The following is a 26303-nucleotide window of genomic DNA, read 5'->3' on the forward strand; positions in this document are numbered from 1 at the left end:
TCTCAGCTCTTTGCTCCAAAACCAGTACAAGGTCACCATACAGGTAGAAACACAGCAAAGAAACATCCAGTAAGATTGAGATTCAGTTTTGAGAATTCATTTAGGCTCAGTTTTAAATTCTGTTGATCCTGGTCTGTTTAGGTTCAGGTTTAAATTATGCTGATTGGTTTCTGTGAGACTCCAGAATATTTGCTTTGCTGTTTCCAGCACAGGGATGAAGAGTCTGATTCATTTTTTCATACAGTGGCTTTTTTTATTTAACAGGACAGCAATAAAACCGACTTATATTAATTCCAGCTTTGCTTCAAATGATAAAGATAATTTCCTCCTTTCCAAGGGCTTGACAAACTAAAAGCTAGAAATTTTGGATGACAATTGGTAGGTCTAAGAATCCAAAGAAAAGAAAAAAGAAAACTGACTGAAATTTTACATCTTGGTTTAACTCCCCTCCCCTTTTTTTTTTAAGTGCAGGGCAAGAGAATGTCTGTTGTTGAATGTTATTCTTGATATATATTATCAAAGGAAAGTTAGCTCTTTGCCTGCTGCTGCAGCTCTCTTTGTTCTGTGTAAGATGTAACTACTCAGACAATCAGAATCACAGAATGTTAGAGGTTGGAAGGTACCTCCAGAGATCGAATCCGTCCAACCCCTCTGCCAAAGCAGGATCCCCTAGGGTAGTTTGCACAGGAATGCATCCAGGCAGGGCTTAAAACTCTGAAGAGAAAGAGACCCCACACTCCCTCTGGGTAGCCTGTTCCAGTGCTCTGTCACCCTCACTGTAAAGAAGTTTCTCCTCATGTTGAGGTGAAATCTTCTGTGTTCCAGCTTGTACTGTTGGTCCTTGTCTCATTTACTGTGCGCCACCAAAAAACAGACTGGCCCCATCCACTTCACACCCACCCCTCAGATATTTATAGACATTGATTAGATCCCCTCTCAGTCTTCTCTTCCAAACAGCCCCTGGTCTCTCAGTCTGTGTCCACAGGGGAGATGTTCAAGTCCCCCAGTCATCCTTGTGGCTCTCCATTGCACTCTCTCTAGCAGGTCCCTGTCTCTCTTGAATTGGGAAGCCCACTGACATACAGCTAGCAATTGTAGAAGTCATAGAGCTAGTCTGAAGGTATGGAGTAGTAACCTTTCACAGCAGCTACACCATGTCCTTTGGAAAGACTCAGCCCCTTTATTTTCTCTTAACAGCACAACTTGAATGCTTAGGAGAGTGCCATTCAGTGAGTTTAGCTTAGTACATCACCACTGTTCACCATTAGCTTAGCTTGTTTCACGTCTCTCTTCTCATTCCTGCTGAAGAGTGCTTAGTTACTTTTCTTCTTGCTAGGACCTCGATGCATATTTTGCAGTTAAATACCTAAGGCAAACAGAGTCTCTAATACCACTACTTAATGTTGCATGATTTGTTTTTTTAGAGTCACCATAGGAGGTGGCCTGAAGTTTGACATTTTGTTCCTAGCTCTGCCATTCATCTCTTTGTAGTCCTCTGTTCTACTAAGCCCAAATGCCCACAGCTTAGCATATCTATCACATGACATTTCAAAAGACAATTCCTGTCATAGGTGAGCACTGCTTCATCTGCAGCCTATCTGCCCTGCTCTTTAACAGCCCTTTTTACTGCACTGCAGATAGGCTTTTGAGCATGGTTATCATTAGCAGAAATGCATCCCCCAAGCACCAAAACAAAGCTTAGGGATTTGGGCCACAGTAAAATGCAGTGCTGAGCAATTTGTTATAACAGAATTAATTTTGTTAATTATTTTTTTTTAATCTCACTTTTATTCTTTGTTTGTAGCCAGTAGCAACTCCAAAGCTCTACGTGCATGTAAGAGTTACAGCATGGTCAGAAGCACCTCAGAAGACAGGAAACTCTTCTGAAATGATGTCAGAAGGAACTGTGGTATCTGGGAGCAGGTGTTTGTCACATGAGTAGTTCCAAAGTGTCAGTACTCCAGTCAGTTCAACGTGAAGCTCCAGCCAGATTCTTGTATTTAAAAACAAGTGCACTGATCAAAGGTGAACTTGGATTACTGATAGGTGATGGTTACTATTACTGTTATTAGATTACTGTTCTCTTACAAATTAAATCTTACATTAAAAGGACAGTGCCTCATATTTTCAAGGCTCTGTGCTACAGCTGTTTTACCCTGAAAAATAACGTTTTGGTTGGCTGAAAGGTCTGTGAAATACTGTCCCTCTGAAGGCAAGCTTCAGTATCCTGTATGCATGTCCTTTTTGTAACTCATTTTCAAATTAATTTGATCAAAATATAAGATCAGTTCCTATTTTTGACAGCTTTGATCACTTTGTCTCTGATGTAAGTACCTTTGGAGATAATATTTGCAGAACAGGGATTTCTATATTAGAACACAAAGCACCCAAATCTTTTGTGGCAGCTGCTATATTCTGAACGTGCTCTGTGCCACATTTAACTGCACCTGTGTGGCTTTGCTCTTCTGCTGGAGAGTTGTGCCTACAGTGTAGGCAGGGATCAGCCTGAAGGCTTCCCCTGTTCTGGTTTCTCACAAGTTTCTTTCTGTTTTCCTGAGTTGTCTCTCAGCAGTTACTCACTGTAGTGATCAGCTTGCAACCTTTGTACTATGTGTTGTTCTCTAGGAGGTGCTCTGAAATGAGAGGCGTGGGACAGTAATAGAGATGAATTCAGAGGAACTGAGTACTCAAGAGATACCTCTTCAACAAAATCAGCCTGTTACATGCATAAAACCTTATGAGCACAGCACTGTGGTTTTGAAGGGGATGGTGAGGAGCCCCAAAACAAAGGATGGCAGATTACCCAAGCATAACAGTTGGAAGAAATGTAGCTGTAGTCCTCTTAAGCAGGCAGCCAAAGCATTGAAGGGATTCTCTTCTGATCTGCTCTGGTCCTTGTTATTGAAACTCCCTTTTTGTAAGATGAAACTGTATGCAGCAGGAGAAGTTTAACTACAGCAGCCAATGGAATGAATTGTCTTCTCTGAAAGTTCAGGCTCTTGGATCTGGTAAGTTTTCATAAGCCACACGGCTTAAATACTACACTTCTTCATGGCAAATAGCTGCCCGAAGGAGCTCTTGAGTTTCTTCTGTCTGTCGGCGGACTTGCTCAAGGAGTTTGGCCATTTGGCTTTTTTGGAACACTAATGAAAATTCTGGATCTACAGAAGGAAAAACAAGTGTTAGGCAGCTTCCCAGTTTTCCCTCTTTTTAATGCAGATGCTTAGCTTGTAGTTCAGGTTAGATGCGACTGACAGTTCTTATTAACCGTGTCAAGTATAGACAACTGAAGAATGATAGGGGTTGGAAGTGCCCTCTGGAGATCACCTAGGCCAACCTGCTTGCCAGAGCACACATAGCAGATTCTAACTCAGTTTTTGTCCTTATGACTATTTGAGATTCCTGCTAAATTCTAAAGATCTAGATGTTTAAAGCCAAATTCAGCCTTATGCAACAGGTTCACATGAAGATGTAGCAGGGTCCTGCCTCTGGCTTTACATGCTATGTACATTTATTACCATATTATAACTCTCCTCTGTACTTAACTTCCACCTAACCCCTGCTCCCCCCAAAAAAAAAACCCAAACACAACAACCAAACAAAAACCCCACCCTAATCAAAAATAGACAATAAAACCAAGGAACAAAAGTTAAAGTATCAAAAACATGTGGAACATCCCAACTTTATTATTAGCTAATCATACTATTAGCTTGTTTGCTTGCTTTATCAATAAACAAACTAAACTTGTATTTGCAAAGCTTTTAGGCTACATCTAGTGCCAAATGTTTTTATACTGGATAAAAACCTGCCTACTTGAAGTCCTGTTTCCCTTCTGATCAAAAAGCCTTTAGTTTTAAACAAACAAACCAAGCAAACACACAGTCCCCTCTGTCTTTATCATAAGATACTCGTAGGTACTTAAAACCAGGTAACAGCTGCCCTTGAGCTGATTCTGCTTGCTGAAGCTACTTGCCAGAGGAAGGTTCCTGGCACTGTCATTTCTATTATGAAGCAGTGTCCTTTTGCTGCTGATTGGAGCAGGCAACATCTGACAGCACCTGGATGATCAGCCCAGCAGGAAGACGTTACCTTCTCTTAGTCTGCAGAAGGTAGAGATGCCCAGCTGCTGAAAGCGGAGCTCTTGGTGGGTAAGAAAACTCTTGAGGTAGGCCTGAATCTCTCTCATGTGTCGCTTCAACAAAAGCATCATTTTGTCTGCGTAAATGGGAGAACCACCAGAGATCAATGGGAGCCTTCAAAACACTTGGAAAACAATTTTGGTAAGTTTCAGGTCCTTAATGACTCAACTGCCTTCATCTACAACCGATGCTGCTGCAGAAAGTGGTAAAGGCCTTCCCTGTACTGCAGCCTCTAATGGCACAGCTGACAGTACAGGTAAATAAAGAGCTGCTATGCTGGGAAGCTGGTCCCTGTGTGAGGCACATACTGGCCACTGGCTGATGAAGTTGTCATGTTAACCCATCTGTGAAGCAATTATGCTGCTGGACTCTGTTCACTACTTCAGAGTTTGCTCTGCTGCAAATTACCAATGGTAGAATTGAAACTGGTTTGCATTTTCCATTAATGGAGACTCATAACTAAGTTCAGTTTCTCACACACCTAAGGACTCCAATCTAACCGTGCTTTGTTACAGAATGTGGCAAGAATCATCTGAACACCTTTTTCTTGCAGGTTATAAGGGCTCCTAGCTGCATGGGACAACTATATTAAGCATTAAGCTGTTTGTTTCTTGCAGGAAACAATAATAATCTCTTCATTCTCTCTCACTGGAACTTATAAAAATGTATGTTCTTAAAAGCCACTTCACTGCTCTTGCTAATCTAGTTTAGAATTACAGTGGCAACGGTTGGCTCTGTGAGATGCTTTCCTCTCGCTGTTCAGGGAGCAGAGCCAACGTAAAATTTTGCAATGCAGCCATCCCATTGTAACTGCCTCTACCAATGGCTGAGGGATGCCATCAGACTGTATATACTGAGGATAGTCAAAGTCCTGTCTTAAACATGTTGCATCTTTCCTTTGTTAAGGAGTGTTCTGTGCTCTCCCACCTTTCTTCTTCAGTTGGTTTTGAGATCCTCAGAAGTGCCTCCAGACTAGCTGGGCAGAATGATAGTGCTTGAGTAAGACAACAAACATGAGTCATATCTACAGTCCATGTTTATCCCTCAAGCACTCTTTTACGTGTATTTCAAGAGTGACTGTAGTTGATTTTATGTTAGTAAATGTGTAGAGACCAGACAGAGGATGCTATAGGAATGCTAGGGGTCATTCAGCACCTGACAGTTAACTCCTTTGGGAAAAGGCTCATTCCACTCCAGACAGCCAGAAATCTCTTTGAAAGCACAGTTAATGCTGTGTGAGAGTTACCATGACTTATCAGGTGCTGGATGATGGAGGCAGCATGGAAGGATGGCTCGGTGTGTTCCAGCTGGCCAGCCAGTCTCAGCAGGCACTTTGTCAAGGGTTCATTCATCCATTGGACCATGTATAATGTGGCTCCTTCTGGAAGACAGAAAGATAAGAGTGTAGTCTGGAAACAGAAATTCCAGTATTAAAGAAGTGAAGCTGAGAGATGTGCCACAAACTATACTGCCTAAATAAGGAATCCTTCTTGCAGGTGGAGAAGCAAAAGGAGAGCTGAACTTGTGCAGTAAGTATGCTTAGGCTGTAATAAAAGGACCATGTTCTGAGGTTAGCCTGTCAGTAAGATAGGGCTGTGGCTTTGAAAAACTGGTGGAGTTTTGTTGGGTGTTTGTTCTGAATCACTTTATATGAGATCCACTCTTGCCTAGCAGGCTTAGTCTGTCATAGGATGGCCTAGGGTGGAAGGACCTCAGAGATCATCTACTCCAACCTCCCCGTGTCCAGCAGCTGCTAGGCACCTCTTACAAAATTCCATGTGATATGTTGACAGCTGTGCAGTGGTCACACCAGACACAAGAGATTAAATGTCTGACAGACAAATTCCAATGCTGGGGCAGGCTAGGAAAATGTACCCTCATCTTCTCTGCCATGAGGTGTGCTCTACCTTCCATGGGTGCTAATCTGAGGTCTCTTACACACACAAAAAGAGTCACTTTGTGTTCTAGCCTTTTTCTTTTTGTATTAGTTTCTGCTGTTGTGAAATTAATTCAGCCCAAGAAGCTGGGTGATGTTACAGCAAAAGCAGACAGGCTGTGTACAGCACAAAGAATTTTGAGTAAAAGCTTTTAAGCAGTTCAACAGAGTGCAAAAAACCAAGCCCATGTGTCCTGCCAGGCAGTCAGACTTTGCTCTTCTTGGAGCTTGCAGCAAAACTCCCAGGGAATTTAAAGGGCTTGAGCTGTGTACATCCTCCTGTGCTGCTTCTCCTGTTAGCATTAACAAAGGACACATACACCTCTAAGATTAGGCCAGTTGTGGTGGGGTTGCTTCCCTACCTTGCTTTGCTAGTTCAGCAAGGCAAGATGTCACATAATGAAGAGAGTCTTCTTGAGTGTCAGTAGAAAGCATGGTCTGGAGGAGAACTTCAATACATGGGCTCTCAAGGATTCTCTGCAACACGAAAGTGATTCATGGTTAGCACTTCTGTTATGTTTTAATGGTGTCTGAGGACTTCAGAGGAGCTGAGTAACTCCCTCTTAACTGAGGGATAAAGTACCAATAATGCAAATGTCTCCTCACATACTTACCACAGCAAGGTAAGAAACACCTTGAATTGTTCAGAGATCACCTAATTTTAGGCATTTTCCAAGGCTAGCTCTGTCTGTGGGATGCTCTCATGGTCACAGATCACTCAGAGCTCAAAGAATTCCTGACCAACTGCTGCAGTACCAGTCTGTGTGCTAGCATTGGGCTGTCAGTTGCTTGAGTCTTGCTGCAGAAGTGAATAAGCTGAGTGCTCTGGGGCAGAGCACCAGGCAAGTTTTTCTTTTTTGCCTTCAGGGCTTTGAAAACTTTCTGGAGTCAAAATGCTCTGATCTGCAGAAATATGAAACCTCTCACCTAGCCAGGGTGAGTTCTGTTTCTGGAGAGAAATGTTATAAATTGAGCATTTTTGTGTATCCTTTATCTTTTGGGTTGAATCTGCTATTCTGAAAGTGGTGTTGGGACAGCTGCACTGGGGTATGTATTTTGGAGACTGAGGTGAATACCATCAGGAGACTTACCCTGTGCTGACCTACATTAAAAGCACAAAAGACTAAGGAATGAATCCTGAATGAGTTACCTGGGAGGTCCTAGCAAAGGGTGCTCAGGTATCTATTAGCAGAAGGGAATCTCTTTATGTGTGCTCATCTGATATTGCAGGGTTTTAACTTGCTGCTTAGAGGTTGAAGCTGGATTCAAGACTATTGCCTTTTCAAGCTCCCACAATCTGTTCATGTCCTGCTGACATAAGAACTAAGCTTTTTTTTTCCTCTTGTGCCAAGGACTCTTAAGTGTTTTAGAGATGGTTCCTTAGAACTGACCCTGAGAACCTCTTATCTGTGGATTCACTTGTGCAGTGAGAGCTTAAACAGTCTCCACATTTTAAAGCTTTACAAATGTGAGCCATCTCCCTGCTGATAACAGAATAAAGTCACAGAACTTAAGCATCAAAGATGGTGATATTTTTAAGCAAACTTTGAAAAGATGATCCATTTTTAAGTCTTACTGTGGGCCTTCTCTGGAACTAGTGGTAACTGGATCTTGAAAAAAGGAAAGAAAAAGGGGACTGAGTCTCAAAAAGTGTGCATTAGAAAGCGGGGCAAAGCAGAGACAAGGATTTGGATAGGTTTACTTCCCCCATATTGATTGTTGCTAGTGGCATTGATGACTTAAAATGCAAGGAGAAAGGAAGTGCATCTGAGGATATGGATTTCATTAAAAGCAAAGTCAGCTACAGAGATCTTTATAGTATCAGGGCATAACTAATATCTTGCCAAGCAAACAAAAGGTGTATAATATTTAACAAGCTGGGAGTGAAATTAGATCAGTGTTGGACATGATATCTGGATAACACAGCTTGAGAGTGAGAGCTAGAAACTAAAGATGCAGTTTACAGCAAACCTCAGATTTTCCTAGATGGTTCCTTTAATTAGTAGGAAATTATCTTTGCTATTACATTTTGTACCTATGATAATGTCATTCAGATGAGGTAACACCATCTCTCATAGGAAAAATTAAACATTTCTTACCTTCATTAGCACTTTTGTATTGTAGTGGAAAAACATGAAAAAACCCTTGCTTTCATTCATACACACCATTCCCTGTGGAGTATCCTTGGCATATGTTCCATTTTAAACATAAACTCTTTCTGTAGGTAGTGCTGATTTGATATAAACAGAACTGCAACCTCCCAGTGAAGGATTTTGAGTACCTACCTGTCTGTTTTTGGAAAGACTCAGGTTTTTGATGATACAAGCAGTATGGCCAACAATCACGGGGTCTGTTTTATGTGCTGACACTAGCATACCCAGGCTCTGCAGCAGCTCAGCACATGCCAGAGTGTCCTGAGAAGAGCAACCGATATCACAGTTACATCCAGCAGGGACAACACACTGCAGCTTTGCAGCAAACTGTAGATAGAGTGGTCTTAGCTCTGCAGGAAGAGCATTATTTAGCTCACTGGAACAAGTGGTGTAGCAGCTGGGTCCTGTGCTTTTTCTCTCAAAATCCGAGGTACTGACTGACACTGATCTGCAGTGCACTTGCTGTGGAAAACTGGAGTCTTTTAGGTTTGGTAGTTTAGTTTTGTTTGCACCAAATGCTTCCCACAGGTTGCTAGCAGTCAGGGGAAGGACATGTGATCCTGACTGGAAGGAGAATTGGTCGGCTCAGGTGTGGATGGTAAAGTACATGGTGTAGTAGCAGCAGTAGTGTGTCCTTGAGTACCACAGCCACTTACCTCACCTACAGTAATGGACTCTGTGCTTAGATCAGTTTGGGATCAAGCACCACTTCAGTAGCACCTTTTGAACATCATATTCTGAATTTATATGCATGTTTTAATCTGCGTTTGATGGCTACTTTAGAGGGACTTCACTGAGTTTTCCTTCACTTACCACTACTATTAATTGAATCAGATCTTCTGAGTTTGGCTTGCTGCCCAGCTAGCTTTCTCAACAACAACATGGATTAAGGGGCCAGTGCCTTTTATAGAGAGAAACCTGATTTCAGCAGGCTCTAGGTTAGCAAAAGATTTCCTCTTGGGAAGGTGTTTTCTTTCAGTCCCTTTCCTCTCTGAATTTGAGTTCATTATACAGTACTTGTATTTGTTAGCAATGAGCTATATTTGTGCTATCTAGAAACTGAGATCACAGACTGGTACCGGTGGAAAGGGGCTTCTGGAGATCATCTAGTCCAACATCCCTTCTGAAGCAGGTTTGCTCAGATCAGATTGCACAGGAATGCACCCAGGCAGGTTCTGAATGCCTCCAGAGAAGGACACTCCACAACATCAGCAATATATTATGCATTAAGGATGTATACATTACATCTATACATTATACATTAGTAATACATTAGCAGTAGTGTTCAATGTAAGACAAATCATCAGTCCTGTATACAGCTGAGCAGAACTGCATGATCCTGAAACCTGTGAAAGGTCAGGATCACTAAAGCAGCTTTGAAAGGCATATGGCTTTAAAAATTAGTTTAACTTGCATCTTTCTCCTACTGAAGTTACATTTCAAAAGTGTATCAGCTGACACCTTCACTTGTGTCTATTTTAAGCACTGAGACATTCAGCAATCCTTTCATAATGAAAAATGAAAGTAGATGGAAGGGGCATTGATATGCCTAAACTCAGGGCATTTATGAACTCATATATATAGAAATATTCTCTAGTTTTACTCCTCTTTCTCTTCAAAGGCAGATATAGTATGATTTTAGATAATGCAATTAAATTTCCATTGGTGGCAGGTTTTGGACCAAGTGTGCTTATTTCCACAGAATCCTATCAGCTGTGGTACCCTGATTTGATTTGCTACAGCCTGATAGGAGGAAATTTTCTATGGACTATACATGAACTTTCTAATACACAATAACTTCCCTGCCAAGCTCTTCTGTTTACTAAGGACCTACATTAGCAGGGGGCAGTACTTTAAATTGTGCTGAACCATGGTCTTGGCTGGCATATGGCTGGAATCCCAATTTTTTTTTCCTGGCTCAGTCTTGCACATCATGAGGGAATTACCTGAAAACTCTGAGTAAAAATGGATTGGGCCATCCAGATGGATATTGATCTAACTTCTGCAAGACTGAAAGTATATTAAAAAAAAAAAGATAAAGAAGAATCAAGAAAAAAATCACTCCAGAAGCAGTGCTGCACTTGCACCCCCTATCCAGGGATTTCTTGCTAAGATAAGTATTATCCCATACCAGGTAGCAACACAGGAAGGCAAAGTTCTTTTGTATCTGGAGGTGAAGGTCAGTGGCATCACCTGAGATAGACAGTCCCCTGCCCCTTTGATTTTCAGGTCTCTGCTCCAAAGAATGTGATTTAAAATGCTGTTTTCTCACAAAGTCTGCCTGTTTGGTTTTTTCATTAGTGTTTTGGGACTGGGCTGTCCTTGGGAGAGCTGAATAAGATTGTTCCTGCAACAGGGAAGTCTTCCAGCACTTGCTGGGAGTTGCTGTCAAGAGCCTGGCCAAGGGATGGCAAAAAAGGGGTTTAAGCAGAGAGAGGAGCTCCTGTGAAGCATTCCTAGGGGGTTGCTTCATGGCAATGAGAGGGCAGATGAATTCTACCCTATTGTATCCTGGGTAGCATTTGTAATAATTTAAGCATCACTCGACTAGGTTGTAAAGGTTAGCTTTGTTCAGTGGTTTGTTTTGCAACAGCTGTTCCCATGGAGAAGTCCTTCCTTCACTCACAGAAAATTCAGCCTGAGTTAAAGAAAGAAAAGGTTTGAAAAACAGGCCAGAAAAGGCACAGAGGTGAGGAGGAAGCATGTGAGTAAGGAGAGGTCAGACTCTTCTCAGAGTGCCCAGGGCTCACTCACACAAAGCAGTCACACTCAGTAGTCAGGGACAGCCATGTTTGCTCACTAGAACAAATTTTGTGGTGTAGATACTTCTTGCTGAAGAACAAACACTTGAAGGTGATGCTTTGCTTTCCAGCCTCCTGCTGCTGACCCTTTTTCCCCCATGAAGGACAGGCTGTTTCACTGCTGGTGTAACAAGGCTGAGCTCTCACTGCCTTTGTTCCCACTGGTGCTGCACTGTGCCCTCTGTAGCTGGAGGTTTGAAGTACTGGTGAAGAGGTTTCATCGTGAGGGAGAAAAGGAGCTGTGGGTACTCCATTCAGAGAACAAAAAGTGCAAATGGTGTCTGAGGGCAAGAAAAGCAAATTGAAGTGAGGACAATGTTCCAGGACAATGCCTCATAGTGAGTAGCATTTTTAATGTTCGAATAGCCTCCAGCTAATTGAGTGTATTTCAGTTGTAAGCTTGTTGAGAGTAAATTGTGTCTTTATTACATGAGGCAGTTTGACAAGCAATGAAGACATTTGGTACTAAATGCAGCTAAAGCAAAACCTAAGAAGCCACAATGCCTTTGAAGAGCTCTGTGCTCTAGTTGCTGCTTCCCAGGCATTGAGCTTACTCATTTTTTTCCATCATGTTCCAGACTTAGTTTGGTTCATACTGTGCTGTGTATGTGCAAGGCAATGGGCTGGGTTATTTCTAGCCAGACTTCTTCATGTATTTGCCCAGTGTTGCACTACTATTGGTGGTGTTCACCCTGAACGTGGGTAAAAGAGCTGTTCTGTAACTAAGGACATGAGGGGACACAGGAAAGTTCTAGTGACTTAGCTGAAGATATATAAGGATTTGAAATTGTATTAGCTCCCCCTTGCTGTCTTCATTCTAAATCAAAAGATGTTAAAGTTATGCAAATGTACTCTTGAACAGCTGTCTGTACAGGGAAGTAAAGTATTTGTGCACTTCATTTTGTATTGATGCACTTTAATCCATTCAAAATTAGTTTCTCTGTTTTTCAGTGTGCAGGGAAATGTGAACTGAGAAACTGCTTCTTCAGCTGCCCTCATGGTTCTAGTGTCTCCTGGCGCTTTGCCTATGTCCTGCCTTTGTACTCCCATCTGAAGATCTACAATATGGGGACTGAGGAGACCATAGGGAGGTGTACATGCATCCAAGGAAGCTAACACTCATCTTCCCCTCTACCATCCCCCTGGTCCTCTTACAGGCAGTCTTACTATCTGTGGGATCCTTGGGATCCCTCTCATCACAACAGATAGACTCCAGCAGTTAGTGACAGCACAGATGCAGTAGACCAAACCGTATCCTGGGTGGGAGGGAGGAGGACTGGGGAGTCTCACAGAGCCCATTGGTAACTCTCAGAATGCGTTTTTTATACAGCTTTGCCATAACAGAGCATTACTCTAGGTGGTGGCCAGAACTACTCTTACCTCTCTGGGCCTGGGAAATGACCTCCCCTACCTGGTTGTGTGTGTGCTGGGACAGTATCCAGAGCAGAGCAATGGAGGCATGACGTACATCCTCGCTGTTAGATGCCAGGAGAGAGCGAAGCTTGGGCAGGACATCCTCAGCAACCATCTCAGCCTGGATGTCTGCTGATTTGGGAAAAAATCACCAAGGTCAGGAAGCTCCAAGGCACCATGAAGAGGCATTCAGGCCCCCACATAAACATTTGCTTGTTCCTCACTGATGAAATTAGGGAATGCCTCCCCTAAGGTGGGATAACACAGGCTTGAGAACAGAATGTAGGTTTGGGGGCACCCTTCACTTTGTGTCTGAACCTCAGCAAGAGGAAATGAGGGGAGTTTTCTGAGTCCTTCATTGGCATAAAGACTGGGTAAGAAGGTGGCAGCTTCTAATGCACGGACAGAAAGACTTCCTCAAGCAGCAGCTATCTCGCAGAGTTACGGTTAGCCAAGGGTATCCCGGCTGAATCCTTACATCCTCCTTGTCCCTGCAGCACGAGTGGTTTTGGATGCTAACAGACAATGCCAGAGCAGCCAGCAGATGGAGCAGCAGTCTCAAAAGGCCAAGCAGACCGGCGCTTCTCGACTATGCCAGGCAAGCGACAGTTCTTCACCCCTATCTCCCCTGTAATTGTGATTGCCTGAAAACGAAGCACTTCTGCATTTCCCAAAGGAACATCTCTACCCTGGACCCTCGGGCTCTAATGCTGAGCGTGCCACTCCTCTGCTTTCACCTCCCAAGTACGCTGTAGAAACAGATCTTGGGCATTGAATAGTATGACAAATGCTTTGGAGTTATATTTAATGATAGACAGATTCATGCCCTGGGAGAAAGCAGATCCCCACTCAAGCAATCTCAGGAGACATTCTACCCTAATCTGTTTTAATACTCGGGAAAAATGTAAAGGAGAGAAACTTAATAAATTATTAAGTGCAAAGGCTCTGCACATAAGAGGACCTTGGATGCCTCTCCCACTTTGTCCAGATGCTTCCCCTCGCTACATGGAAGCCCCAAGGCAGATTTATTTAGTGCCTGTGCTGCACCCTTCTTTTCCCAATTAACACATAGAAAAGAAGGTATCTTTGCTTTCACTTTGAAAGGTTCTTGGCTCACTGTGGTCACTCTGAAAGGCAGAAAGAAGAATAAAGTGTGGTTTGCTTATTACTAAGATATTGCTTACCACTCGTAGCCAAATTTCTTAGGCAAACACATGCCTGGCTTGAAATCTGCTTATGCAAAAAGGGGAGGGGGGGAGAGAACAAGAGAGATGATAAAAAAGAGCTGTTTCAATAGCACATGTTCTTGCCCATTGTATACAATATAAACAATGCTAGAAGCTCTCCTGTTATTTTCAGAGAACAGGTTTTGAGACAGGACTCTTTTTTTTTTTCCAAAGTTTCTGATGATTTTTTTTTCAGCCTTCTCTAGTATCAGTCACCCTGCAGCTGACAAAGAAGAGCTGATGGCTTCAGATGCTAATTTATTCTAGAGTATTGGGTAAGTTATGGGAAAGTGAGAGGAGTGACCTCCTGGCATTTGCTTTACACTTCTGTCACCTCACTTGATGCAAGGTTCTACCCCTTAAAACCTGAAAGGTGGCTTACTGAAGCTTATTTGGTGTGGATCCCAACAAAGCTGGAACATGTCCAGAGAAGGACCATGAGGAGGATCAGAGGGCTGGAGCACCTCTCCTATGGAGACAGACTCAGTTGAGGTTATTCAGTCTGGAGAGGAGAAGGAGACCTTATTGTGGCCTTCCAGCGTCTGCAGGGATCCTACAGGATAGCTGGTGGGGACTTTTTAGGATGTCAGGTAGTGATAGAACTAGGGGGAATGGAGCAAAACTAGAAGTGAGATTGGATGTTAGGAAGTTCTTCAGCATGAGAGTGGTGAGACGCTGGAGCAGGTTGCCCAGCAAGGTGGCGGAAGCCCCATCCCTGGAGGTTTTCAAGGTCAGGCTGGATGGGTGCTCTGAGCAACCTGATCTAGTGTGAGGTGTCCTTGTCCATGGCAGGGGGGTTAAAACTAGATGGATTTTGAGGTCCCTTCCAGCCCTGACAGTTTATGATTCTATGAAAGCAAAATTTCCATGATCTTATTATTTGAAGTCGTACAATCAAGGATACCAAAAAGAGAAGTGTGTCACAGACACAGTGATGAAAGACAGTTGAGAGCCTGGACAGAGCATTTCACACATACAGTTTAAACTGTAAATAATACAAGTCATTGTCTAAAGAAAGTGTCCAGAGCTGTGGAACAGCTCTAATGGTTTCCTCTCTTCATACATTGACTTTGTAGCACCTATGTATCTTCTAATACATCTGCCTTTCTTGCACGATAGATGTTGAACAGGGACATACACAACAGATGAGCAGAGTTGTGTAAGACTAGAATGGGAAGCCCAAGTTCTAGCTCTACTCTTTGCTAAGCCTTTACACAAAGAGAAAGCTACAGCATTACCTTATCCACAGAAGAAGACAGGAGAGAGATGAGCGTACGCAGCAGGAACCTGTTGCTGGGTCTCAGCATGGCTTCGTGGTGCTGAACATTGGCTGCCACATTGCTTAGTGCAGCACAGCTGTAATACTGCAGAGAACAAAGAGAAAATAAGAGAGAGAAGGTCACAGTGGTGATGAGAATAAAAATTCATTGGAGAAATGTTGAGATTTGGAGCTGTTGAAAATCATTGGGTGGGTCATATTAAGGGTGTTTTGTTGGGTAGATGTGGTAAGAATCTAAGCTGGCTTCCTCCAGGAAAATGGATGCAATCTGCTAGAGCTGCAACAGCAGTTGTGCTGTGGCACTATCTGTTGTACAAATCCAGCAGGACACTGTGCTCCTGCAGCAACACTGCTGTTGGCACCTAAGTTAGGTCATCTGCATCCACTCTATTACACATGTACATGTATTTAGTCAAGCTGGAAGTAGTCATTGCCCTAGTATGCCAGGAGATCATTTTCAAAGGGTTTAAACATCAATGCCAGGGAGGATTATATATATAAGAGCAGGTATTACTAGGCAGGTATAATTAGAAGAAACAGGTTGAACTGCAGAGAAGGAAATTTTAAGATCAATCTGTGAGAAGGCTGACAATGCTGAAACAGTTTGCAGAAAGCAATTCCAGAGGCTCTACCACTTCAGGTATTTAAAAGAAATGTCATCAGGGGTAAGAAAAGCAATGGGGGAAACAATCCTGTACTACTCAAAAGGACTCAGTGAATGAACTAGTGGATTTTAAGGTTCACAACTCTGATTCATAGCTTTTCCTTGGCATACTTTTGATTGAAGGCCAGCTCTCCCTTAAGTATGCAGACTCACAAAGAGGTGTCTGTGGTAGGCATAAAATAGGAAGATTTCCCAGACATTTACAATAAGAGAAAAAAATAATCTTAGAAGTTATGCCCTCAGAACACACAGTAAAATTGCTTGGAGTGGAAGATCAAAGTCAGGATAAAAAAGCACCAGAAGAAGAGGCCTCTCTGCAACTTGTCTGATGATCTGAAAGACATGAGAAGGTAACAGCCTAACAACTATGTGTGTGTGTGCTTCTGCATCATAAAATCTCTCCTGTGGAGTTAGACAAACTATTTTGAATATGCATTATCTGACTGAGCTGAGTTTCACTGAGATGTTCTCACATTTTTTCCCACTCCCCTAGGGAAACCTTGCCTCCTCTCCTTTTTTTCATCTCTGCATGCTGGGGTTTCTGCTCTCCTTTCAGACACACTGTTACTGTTTAAAAATCTGACTTGGTTGAGCCATACCTGCACTTCTAAGTCAGAAGAGTCCAGCAGCAAGGCAAGAACTGGTAGGGCTCCTTCCTTGCATAGGACCTGCTGCATTTTCTCTGCCATTTAAAATACAAGAAGAACAAAAAAAAATACTGTTAGTGTATTGTTTGCCTTCCCTCCTCCTCATCTGGAGGCACTGTTCAAAAAGGATATGCTCAATCACTGGATTCTAGAGAGTGGTGATGTTGTCTAAATACATACTAATCAGTGTGACTGCCACCCAGTGTGACTGGAGAGTATCTAACGTAGAGCTTGTGCAGTGTGATGCCTGGGATAACGGTGTCATCTAGATAGGTGTGATTTAATGCTGGGGAGTTTTCAGAGTTAAGGTATGGCAGTGCATCTATTATTGCAGAAGACCAAATACTGCCTTTTTTTTTTTCCCTACAGCTGTTGGCACACATCCCAGGAGCCATTAGTGTTTGGCCCATAATAGCTCCATTTTGCATCTTCCAACATGGAGTTAGGGATACAAGCCAAACGTTCCAAGAGCTTGACCTTGGTGCTTAACCTTCAGAGACTGCTTCAAAGTACCACCAGATGTGCTGGTAACCATTTAGTCCAAGTTATTTCTTTAACCTGTCTGGGTTTATTTTTATTATTTACCTTTCTGTTTCTTTGATGATTTAAGTATTTGTACATTACCCCCTTAGGGTTGAAAATTCATAGAATCATAGAATGGTCTAGGCTGGAAAGGACCTCCAAAGTTGATCTAGTTCAACCCTGCCCCACAGTCAGCAGGGACATCCTCAACTAAATCAGGTTGCTCAGAGTCCTGTTGAGCCTCACCCTGGGTATCTCCAGAGAAGGGGCCTCAATCGCCTCTCTGGGAAACCTGTTCCAGCATTCCATTGCCTTCCTAGCAAAGAGCTTGTTCCTAACATCCAATCTAAATCTGCTCTTCTCTAGTTTGAAGACATTGCCCCTCGTCCTGTCACTGCAGGCCTCTGTAAACAGTCTCTCTACATCCTTCTTGTAGGTCCCCTTCATGTACTGGAAATATTTGTGTTTTGGTGACAGGCAAAAAAATGTCTGCATTAGCTAAAGAGAGGCCAAACTTAAATTGTAATCCTATGGTATCAACTGGATGCTACTTGGAAAAGGAAATAATTTGTGACATATTCTTCCAGCAGTTCTAGACAAACCATTAGTCAGAAGGTACCTGATTGTGTGAGGTTGAGAATAGCACCAACTGCATTTTGTTGGACTCTAGGATCACAGGAATTGGCAAGAGACAGTAGGGGTGTAACTCCTCCAGCAGCACCAATAGCCTCTCTGTTGGACTCTGGAGAAAAGAAGCAGAGAAAGAAAACATAAGATATTGCCACATCCTGTCAGCCAGGAGCAGGACAAGAAGCACAGGATCGTAGGATGTTAAGGGTTGGAAAGGACCCAAGGAGATGGAGTCCAACCCCCCTGCCAGAGCAGGACAATGCTATCTAACATAGATCACAGAGGAACACATCCAGGCAGGCCTTGAAAGTCTCCACAGAAGGAGACTCCACAAGGTCCCTGGGGAGCCTGTTCCAGCGTCTGTGACCCTTACAGTAAAGAAGTTCCCCCTTGTGTTGAGGCAGAACCTCTTTTGCTGTAATTTGCACCCATTGCTCCTTGTCCTATTCCAGGGAGCAGTGAGCACAGCCTATCCCCCCACTCCTGGCCAGCCCTCAGATACTTATAAACATTTATCAAATCCCCTCTAAGTCTCCTCTTCTCCAGACTAAAAAGCCCCAGGTCCCTCAGCCTCTCCTCATAAGCCATGCCCTCCAGTCTCCTAATATCTTTGCAGCCCTCCGCTGGACCCTCTCCAGCAGATCCCTGTCCCTTTTAAACTGGGGAGCCCAAAACTGAACACAGTACTCAAGATGAGGTCTCCCCAGGGCAGAGTAGAGGGGGAGGAGAACCTCCCTTGATCTGCTGGACACACTCTTCCTAATACACCCCAGGATCACATTGGCCTTCTTGGCCACAAGGGCACATTGCTGTGCCATGGGTAACCTGTTAGCCACCAGCACCCCCAGGTCCCTCTCCACAGGGCTGCTTTCCAGCAGATCACCTCCCATCCTTGGAGGTTTTTAAGGCCAGGCTGAATGTGGCTCTGAGAGAGTGATTGGCATTGGATTGGCATTGGAATTGGATTGGCATTGGAATGGGCTGCCCAGGAAGGTGGTGGAGTTGCCATCCCTGGAGGTGTTCAAGCAAGGCCTGGATGAGGCACTTAGTGCCATGGTCTAGTTGATTGGCTAGGGCTGGGTGCTAGGTTGGCCTGGATGATCTTGGAGGTCTCTTCCAACCTGGTTGATTCTATGATTCTTACAGTACAAAATGCAGAGATGTGCACTTGGAAACATTTGTTGCAGAGCTTTTTTTAGCTGGTGTCTTTAGCAAACAGCAGAGAAGGAGGAAAACTAAGTGACTGAGTCAGTTGCAAGATGGCAACATCGCTATGATGCAGTCACAAAAAGGCAAGTGTGATAGATGTACCACAAAATGCATTTCCCTGGATGCCACAATGAAAGACACAGGTGAGACCCCAGCTGAAATACTGCACATTTCTGGTGATTTCTCCTTCAGAAGAGATGAATTCAAAATAGACCTATTGCAGCATTTATGCACATTTTGGGACTGTAATAATGCCTGAGAGCAGATAAAATTGCTGTGTTCCATTTCTGGAACATATAATTTACACCCAGAAGGGCTAGGAACATGAATGGAGAGCCTTGCTTACAAGAGGAGCCTTAAATAAGCTTGGCTTTTTCAGTCTAGTAAAATGAAGGAGCTTCATCAGCACAGACATCAGAGAGGCAGAACTACTGAAGCAAAAGCCCATGGAGAGGCTAATTAAGATTAGCTGGTCACAAATATACTTGGGTTGGAAATCAGAAAAAGCATTGTAATCAGAAAAGAATGAAGGTCAGAAACACTAAGGAAAAAAAAGTTTTAATTGGAGTCCCAAGAGGTTAAATTTGTAATGTAGGAATACCAAAATTTGCTGCTTCATTTTATGACTCCTCCATCAATTGCAAACATGTTGTTTCACCTTGAAATATGAGGTAAGAGTTGGATTAATTCACTGCAGAGGTGAAAGAGAAAGAACAGCACACTCACCCAAAACAGCCAAAGTCATGGTGCAGGCACAGGAATTACACTGGACAGTGGGATCCTCTGACTCAAGCAGATCGAGGATTGGCTCAAGTAAACCCATCTGGACAACTAATTCTTTGTCAACTATTCATCAAGTCAAGAAAAAATGGGCAAACAGAAAAGTAAACATTAATGCCTTTGTCAAAGAATATATCTCCCTTTGACTGCTTTGAGTGTCTGTATTATCCGTATGCAGAATGGACCTAAGATGGCCAGTAGGACAAGGGAGGTTATTCTTCCCCTGTACTCAACACTGATCAAGCCACACCTTGAGTGCTGTGTCCAGTTCTGGGCCCCTCAACTCAAGAAAGATGTTGAGGTGCTGGAATGTGTCCAGAGAAGAGCGACAAAGCTGGTGAGGGGCCTGGAACACAGACCCTATGAGGAGAGGCTGAGGGAGCTGGGGGTGTGCAGCCTGGAGGAAGGCTCAGGGGTGACCTCATTGCTGTCTACAACTACATGAAGGGAGGCTGCAGCCAGGTGGGGTTGGTCTCTTCTGCCAGGTAACCAGCAACAGAACAAGGGGACACAGTCTCAAGTTGTGCCAGGGGAGGCCTAGGCTGGATGTTAGGAGGAAGTTCTTCCCAGAAAGAGTGATTGGCATTGGAATGGGCTGCCCAGGGAGGTGGTGGAGTCACCATCCCTGGAGGTGTTCAAGAAAAGCCTGGATGAGGCACTTAGTGCCATGGTCTGGTTGACTGGCCAGGGCTGGGTGCTAGGTTGGACTGGATGCTCTTGGAGGTCTCTTCCAACCTGGTTGAGTCTATGATTCTATGGAAGCAGCCTGAAAGGCACCCACAGTTGCTAGCTTGGTTTGCTCAACTCCTCTTTAGACTCCTGAAGGAACCTAAGAGATTCAGAGGTTCTAGGTCAGGAGGTCCCATACATGTCTGCAAGCAATTCTGTTTTCAACCACAAGGTTCACTTTGGAAAGCACAGTGGCAGCTTTCCAGTAAGTCTGTCATTTACTCAGCCCTCTCTTTTTTTCTTCTTCAGCTCCATCCTTTAAATGTTTATGCTTTTTTTTTCACTTGTAAATAGTGATCTTATTTGCAGCTAGATCCTTAAGGAAAAAGGAGAAAGCCAGCTTCATTGAAGACTGATCCTGTCTTCTGCTATTACTGGGTAGTGTGACGGAACACCTGTTGTGGCCCAGGTGCTAGGGTGTGCAGTAGCAAAGGCAACAAGGACTGGGTCGATGAGGTGTGGGGCATTCATGCCCTGTCTGTCAATATAAACTTAATTGAGAAGTTTTGCCATCTGCAGCTCCCTGATCCTATCTCAATTGCATTTGCTCTATTAGCTACAGGAGGAAATTAATTCTATGAAACACTTTCTTTTTCAAAAATCTGCAAGCAATTTAAGAGCAAGGTCCAGTTAATAAATAACAAGAAAACTCTGTCTCATAGGCAGAGTTCATTTCTAAAAGCTGTGTGTGTTGCTTGAAAGGGTAAGTGGTGGGCTCTTGATCCAAGAATGACAACAGTACAAGCTGTTCCCATGCTAGCCTGGGCATAATTTATCAGCCTTTATGCACAGACCCAAGATCTCTTGTCATATAATGTAGCTGGAGGGATCTGACATACCCTGGTGTCAGCAGAATCTAGGATGTGGCTCGCAGACAAACAGATTCAAGAAACAAAAATTTGGATTTGTGTAAACCTGTGTGTTTAGATGTGCCCTCCTTTGTCTCAGTCTAGCTGAAGAGATCCTTTTTCTCTTCAACAGGAACGCGTTGTTAATTGCTTACCATTTCCTTCCAGCAAGAAGTTGACAAGGGACAAAGAAGACATCTGCTGCACCTCCAGGTCAGTAGACCGCAATAAAGCATAGAAGGGTTCCAGGTGCTCCACAGGCAGGGGGATGTTCACTGCAGGAAGGACAGGAGATATTCAGGAGTCTCACTGTTTACCGCAGTCACATTTTTCTCCTGTTGGTCTTAAGCCTCAGGTGCTACCTGAGCAGTATTCCCCTTCATTTAAATTCCAATGCTACCAGCAAAACAGGGCAACTTTCCTGCAAAGGCTTTGAATAATCAGGCACTTAAAAAACACCACGAGAAAGGAAGCAATGTGACTTGCTACCAAACAAGTCACACTGCCTCATAGCAGGTCCTCAAGTTGTGGTTGTCTGCCCTTTTTAGCCAGGAAAAAACCTTCATGGGATAAAGCTATCACACCAAGCAGCAGAATATTCTTCTTGAAGTAAATTTAAACCAAACAAATAGATACATAAATCACAGCCTGCTTGTCACTTGAATTTCTAGCTTTTTGCAGGACCCAAACTCACTGCAATCTTACTTGGCCCATCTAGGCTGACTTCTGACCATTTACAGATTACCCCAGGAGTTTTGTCTTCCACAGGACAGCAGAAGCAAAGAAGAATGCTTCCTGCATCAGCTTCCAAGATAATCTGGCCCCTATGGCTTTGTCCTCTTCCAAAAACTACATAAAATAAAACCTTAAGCAATCACCATGTCCCTTTCCTTCCACCACGGTTTTGACTGCGGTGCTCCCAGGAGATTCAGTATACATTGACTTGAACTGCTTTGGGTTCTGCCAAGTCTTTTTCCAGAAGTTTACAATTACATAAATGACAGTCTCAGGAGAGATGTCTCATAGCAAAAATCCAGAATAAAACATGGCAATGGCAGCATTTCCATTTTGCCTTAGCAAGCAACACAGCATCAAAGGGAAAAAAAAAAAACCCAAACCAACTTTGATTAATGGATCAAAGGGAGTTTTACAAGTGGAAAAATACTTATAATTACGTGAGCATTTTCTAATGCAATGGTATAACTTACTGTGCTGACTCATATGCAAGTAATAGAGGGCAGCAGACTGCTGTAATCCTGGGTTTTCTGAAAAGGCTAAGGTCCTCAAGGCTTCTAGAGGGTCCTTTCCAAGTGGTGACACTTCAAAACCTGAAGATGTATAACGACAGCACAGACTCGGTTATACCTGAAAAGGGTTAGTTTCCAAAAAAGAAATTAAACCAAACCAATCACTTAATGATTTTTGCACTGCAACAACTCCATACAGCCCATGCATCCTTATTCATGTTTCTGTGAAGAAGCAATACATGAATCTGGAATAACCTGTCCTTGGCAACGCCTCTTGTGAAGCTCACAAAGCTAGTAGTTGGAAGCAAGATAAATTATAACCCTTAGACACTTTTATGCTATCCAATATAAAATGCAGGTGTTCTTGTTCTCTAAAAATCCCTTTTTTTCCCCTCCTGAATCACAGAACTTTCTTAAAATATATCTACTGACCATGGTGTTCATAGTTATAAGGTATAGAAAGAGCACATATTTTTTAATGTAGTATGTTTTAAGTTTATTGTAATACCCAGGACAGGAAACCAACTAAAGGATTTCAGAGAACAGAAACATGGTTTGCAAATGGGCTTGCCTGAGGCTGAAATGTCTAACATTCTACCTGTTCTTGAGTATGATAGTTCCCCTATGAATAAACCAGATGTTCAGCAATAGCCATCAGGCAATAGCAGCCATGCATGACTTCTGTAAGTCACTGCATAATGTAATCATAATGTGTGGAATGGAGCAACAGAGAGGGGGGGAAAAAATGGGGCCATTGAACCTCTGCTCAACAGTATAAACAGACAAAAAGGTAAGGCAGTATAAACTGGTGGAGCAACTATTAATAGATCTGCTTTCAGACAACAGACTAAAGTAGTGCCTGAAGGACTGAAGTAGCTCGTGAACAAATTCTAGCTACTTCCCACGGGACAAAGACGTTGGAGGGATGTGAAGTATGTGAGAGTTCAAGCCTCAGTCCAAAACCCAGCCAGTATCTCAAGCGGTTAGAAACTGCTGACACATCAAGAGTAGCAAACTCCAACTCTAAGGATTAGGTAAGTGTGTTTCACAAAATTAGTTCATGTAAAGACCAATTTAGTTTAATAATTAACAAGACACACAATGGGAAGGACTAGCCACTGTATGCAAGGTTTAGTTCCTTACATACTGACTTTCACAATCTCCCACATATCTGTGCATTCTTCTTTGGTGGATGATAAAGAAGAAGCCACTCAGAATCTCCACCTGCTTGTAACATTAAGCATTTGCTGTCCTAGCTAATAGCTGAGTACAACTACTAACCATGAGGTCTCTCCCCTGTACTCAAATAGTCCAAATATTAGCTTCCTGCTTAGTATGATTTGTCCAGAACTGAGGATTGGGCTTGCTTCAGCTTGCAGTAACATACACAGGTGAGTGCAAGAAGGATGTGTTTTTGTACTCTTTGTGAGGTTTCCCTGCCTCCAGCCATCTTGGCAGCAGGATTTGGCCACTCAAGCAATTAGCCTTGACTTTTCTTCTTGGCTGCTGTGTATGTCCTATCACAGACATTGTGTCCACCCTGACAGCACACATTGCTATCTGCATACTGCTATCACAGAAGCTCTAGATTCCCTGCTGCTGCACCCCAGGTCCTGAGGATCCAAGACAGACCAGCCTTTTGAAGACTCATATGAGAGAAGAAAGGATTCCTCAAGAACACAGACACTTATTCTTCTCAGCAAGTCCTCATGACACCTGATTGATCAGCTGAGCTGAGATACTGCTAAGAGAGTCTGTTATACAGTCAGCAGCATAGAAGCCTTTGGAAGAAGTTCAGCCCTGGAAGATCCCTACTGTACTGAGTAAAAGATCTGGTCCTACTCCATACTCCACAGACAGACCTCAGAATTTAGCCAGTTTTTAACATACAATTGGTGAACTGTATCAGCAGCACAAGACTCCCCACAGGCACCAACTAATACTAGCTGAGGCCAATTCACTGATGTTCACCATTGGCATCACAGCAATTATTCCAAAGGCTGTTCCACAACAGATCATTTAGAATAGCATTAACTGTGCCATGCCAAGGAAAACCATCTCTCCAGGTCCCCCTTACAAAATGGTTCTATGGCCCCAAAAAGGCAAGGTCAGAAATAGTAGTTTGTGTTCCACACCTTTCACACAGATAAAACCAGAAGGATATGCAATTTTGCACAGTAGCTTTAGGCCAAGGCTGTTAAAGCAATATACTGAATTAGCTGTGAACCAAAGCAAAACCAAACAAGCAACGGCTCCTGCCTGAGCTTGAGACAAGGTATATTTTCAGGTTGGACAACTGCCTACATTGACTATTCTAGCGACAGGATAGAGAGACCATCTCAAACAGATAAGCCAGGACTAGTCAGGCAGCTTGTAAAGACATACAAAGCATTACAGATCTACTTTAATGCAAGCAGAATCCCGTAACTGTTTTAAAGCCTTGAGACTAAAGTAATTGCACAAAAGCACTTAGGCAAACTAGTTGCTTGGAAGCCTCAACGGTGCTTGTCTTGGAGTGACTTTGACCTTGCTCATGTACAGAGCACTCGCAGTGCAAGTCTAGGTGTTCTGCAGCCAGACAGCATGGATGTGCACAACTCAGCCAGGACCACACTGTGATTGTTGTCCTGCTCTGGCAGGGGGTTGGACTCGATCATCTCCAGAGGTCCTCTCCAACCCCTAACATTCTGTTATCTTGTGATTTACCTGCTCCCAGCTTGGCACTCCAGCATCACTCAGTCTGATTCTAGCTTTGTGCCTTCAGAAACTGACTTTAAAAAATTAACTTTAATTACAAGAAAGACTCACTTCAGTGAAACATATTTACATGGGTTATACATTAACAGTGGTGGCAGAGCAAGAAAGTAGCTGTTCCCACCTAGATCCAACTGTGACACCACTTAAAGCCCTCGGTGCTTTGTACACAAAGAAAATGCTTTGTAGCTCTAGCCTCTCCTACATCATCACCAAGGTGCTCCGTGCCGTGCCACAACAGTTCAGTCATCAATCTGTTTTTAAGGCATAACATGCATTTCCTTTGGCTTCCCCTTTAGGGAAAAAACCCCAAACCCAACAAACAAAATCAGAACCCAAGCCCTCTTACCTGTTTCAATATGCTGCAGAAACTCCTGTGCTGTCACTTTCTCATGGGGCTGCAGGATGGGCTTGTAGAGCTGTCTGGTTTTAGAGCCATTTTGTTTTAAGCAGGAGCATTTTCTTATTAGAGTTAAGCATTCCTTGATGCAATGCACCAAGCTGGAGGACATCCTCTGAACAAAGGCTATGAAGTCATGTAGCAGCTGCAAGCATCGTCCACACAGCTGACCCATTCTTGTTTCAACAGAAGCAACCCCAAGATGACAAGGATGGAAATGGAAAGAAAAGTTTCTTCTCAACTCCAGTGATCCTATGAAAACTTCTCCACTTTTGCACTAATATCCTGCCTGTTTGTCCTGTCTTAAGGATGTTAACACTACACCGTGTGCAGATGCTGTAAAGCAGACAAGCTTCTGGATCCAAAAAGCTACATTGTCCAACAAAGCTGGTTCCTGCAGATATCCCAGAGCCTGCAAAGTATTATTTTAAAGGCTTGACTGTAGCCACATTTAAACACCCTCCCCTTGCTTGAAGAAATACAAAACTATGTTCTAAACACATTTTGTGGAGAACAGAGTTTAACTCCAGGAGCATCCACCAAAGCCTTCATGAGGCTAGAACAGCTCTGGGATAATGGAAAAAAAGCAGCCTCAGTTTTTGTAAGGCAGCTTTCCACATGAAAGGTAGGCACCACCTTGTTTGCATGTGTACAAGCTGCAGCTGCCAATGGGAGAGGAAGGGCAGAGGGGGGAAGGAGCACACAAACGGGTTTTTCCAGTTTCTGCTGAGGCACTGACCAGAACAAAAGTCCCGTTGGGCAAACAACTCACAGCTCAGTCAAGTGAGACTTTGAAAATCAGCTAGAATAGAAAAGTGAAATAAATAATAATAATAATTAAAAAATACAGCGATCACATGAATTCAGAACTACATTTTCCTTCTGTCAAGCAAGTCCTGCAGAATGGGTTGGATAAGCCATCACCA

At 43.3% G+C, this 26303-nt stretch overlaps 1 protein-coding gene across 2 annotated transcripts; it reads right to left on the bottom strand.

Annotated features, from left to right (window-relative positions):
- Nucleotides 1-211: 211 nt before the first annotated feature.
- Nucleotides 212-25771, bottom strand: LOC135189110 (uncharacterized). Of its 2 annotated transcripts, XM_064169124.1 has the most exons (14): nucleotides 25327-25639; nucleotides 22185-22304; nucleotides 21132-21251; nucleotides 19346-19465; nucleotides 17400-17522; nucleotides 16211-16293; nucleotides 14907-15032; nucleotides 13627-13672; nucleotides 12441-12574; nucleotides 8361-8489; nucleotides 6438-6552; nucleotides 5386-5520; nucleotides 4090-4215; nucleotides 212-3161 (listed from the first exon to the last, which is right to left on the bottom strand). In XM_064169124.1, the coding sequence occupies exons 1-14, from the start codon at nucleotides 25550-25552 to the stop codon at nucleotides 3040-3042; spliced, it is 1725 nt and encodes a 574-aa protein (XP_064025194.1). In that variant the 5' UTR covers nucleotides 25553-25639; the 3' UTR covers nucleotides 212-3039. The 2 variants fall into 2 exon arrangements, with proteins under 2 accessions (XP_064025194.1, XP_064025193.1); XM_064169123.1 differs by lacking the exon at nucleotides 19346-19465 and having other exon boundaries at nucleotides 25327-25771.
- Between the last annotated feature and the right edge of the window lie 532 nt (nucleotides 25772-26303).

Source organism: Pogoniulus pusillus, chromosome 31 (genome assembly GCF_015220805.1).
Source record: "Pogoniulus pusillus isolate bPogPus1 chromosome 31, bPogPus1.pri, whole genome shotgun sequence".
NCBI classification, from domain to species: Eukaryota; Metazoa; Chordata; class Aves; order Piciformes; family Lybiidae; genus Pogoniulus; species Pogoniulus pusillus.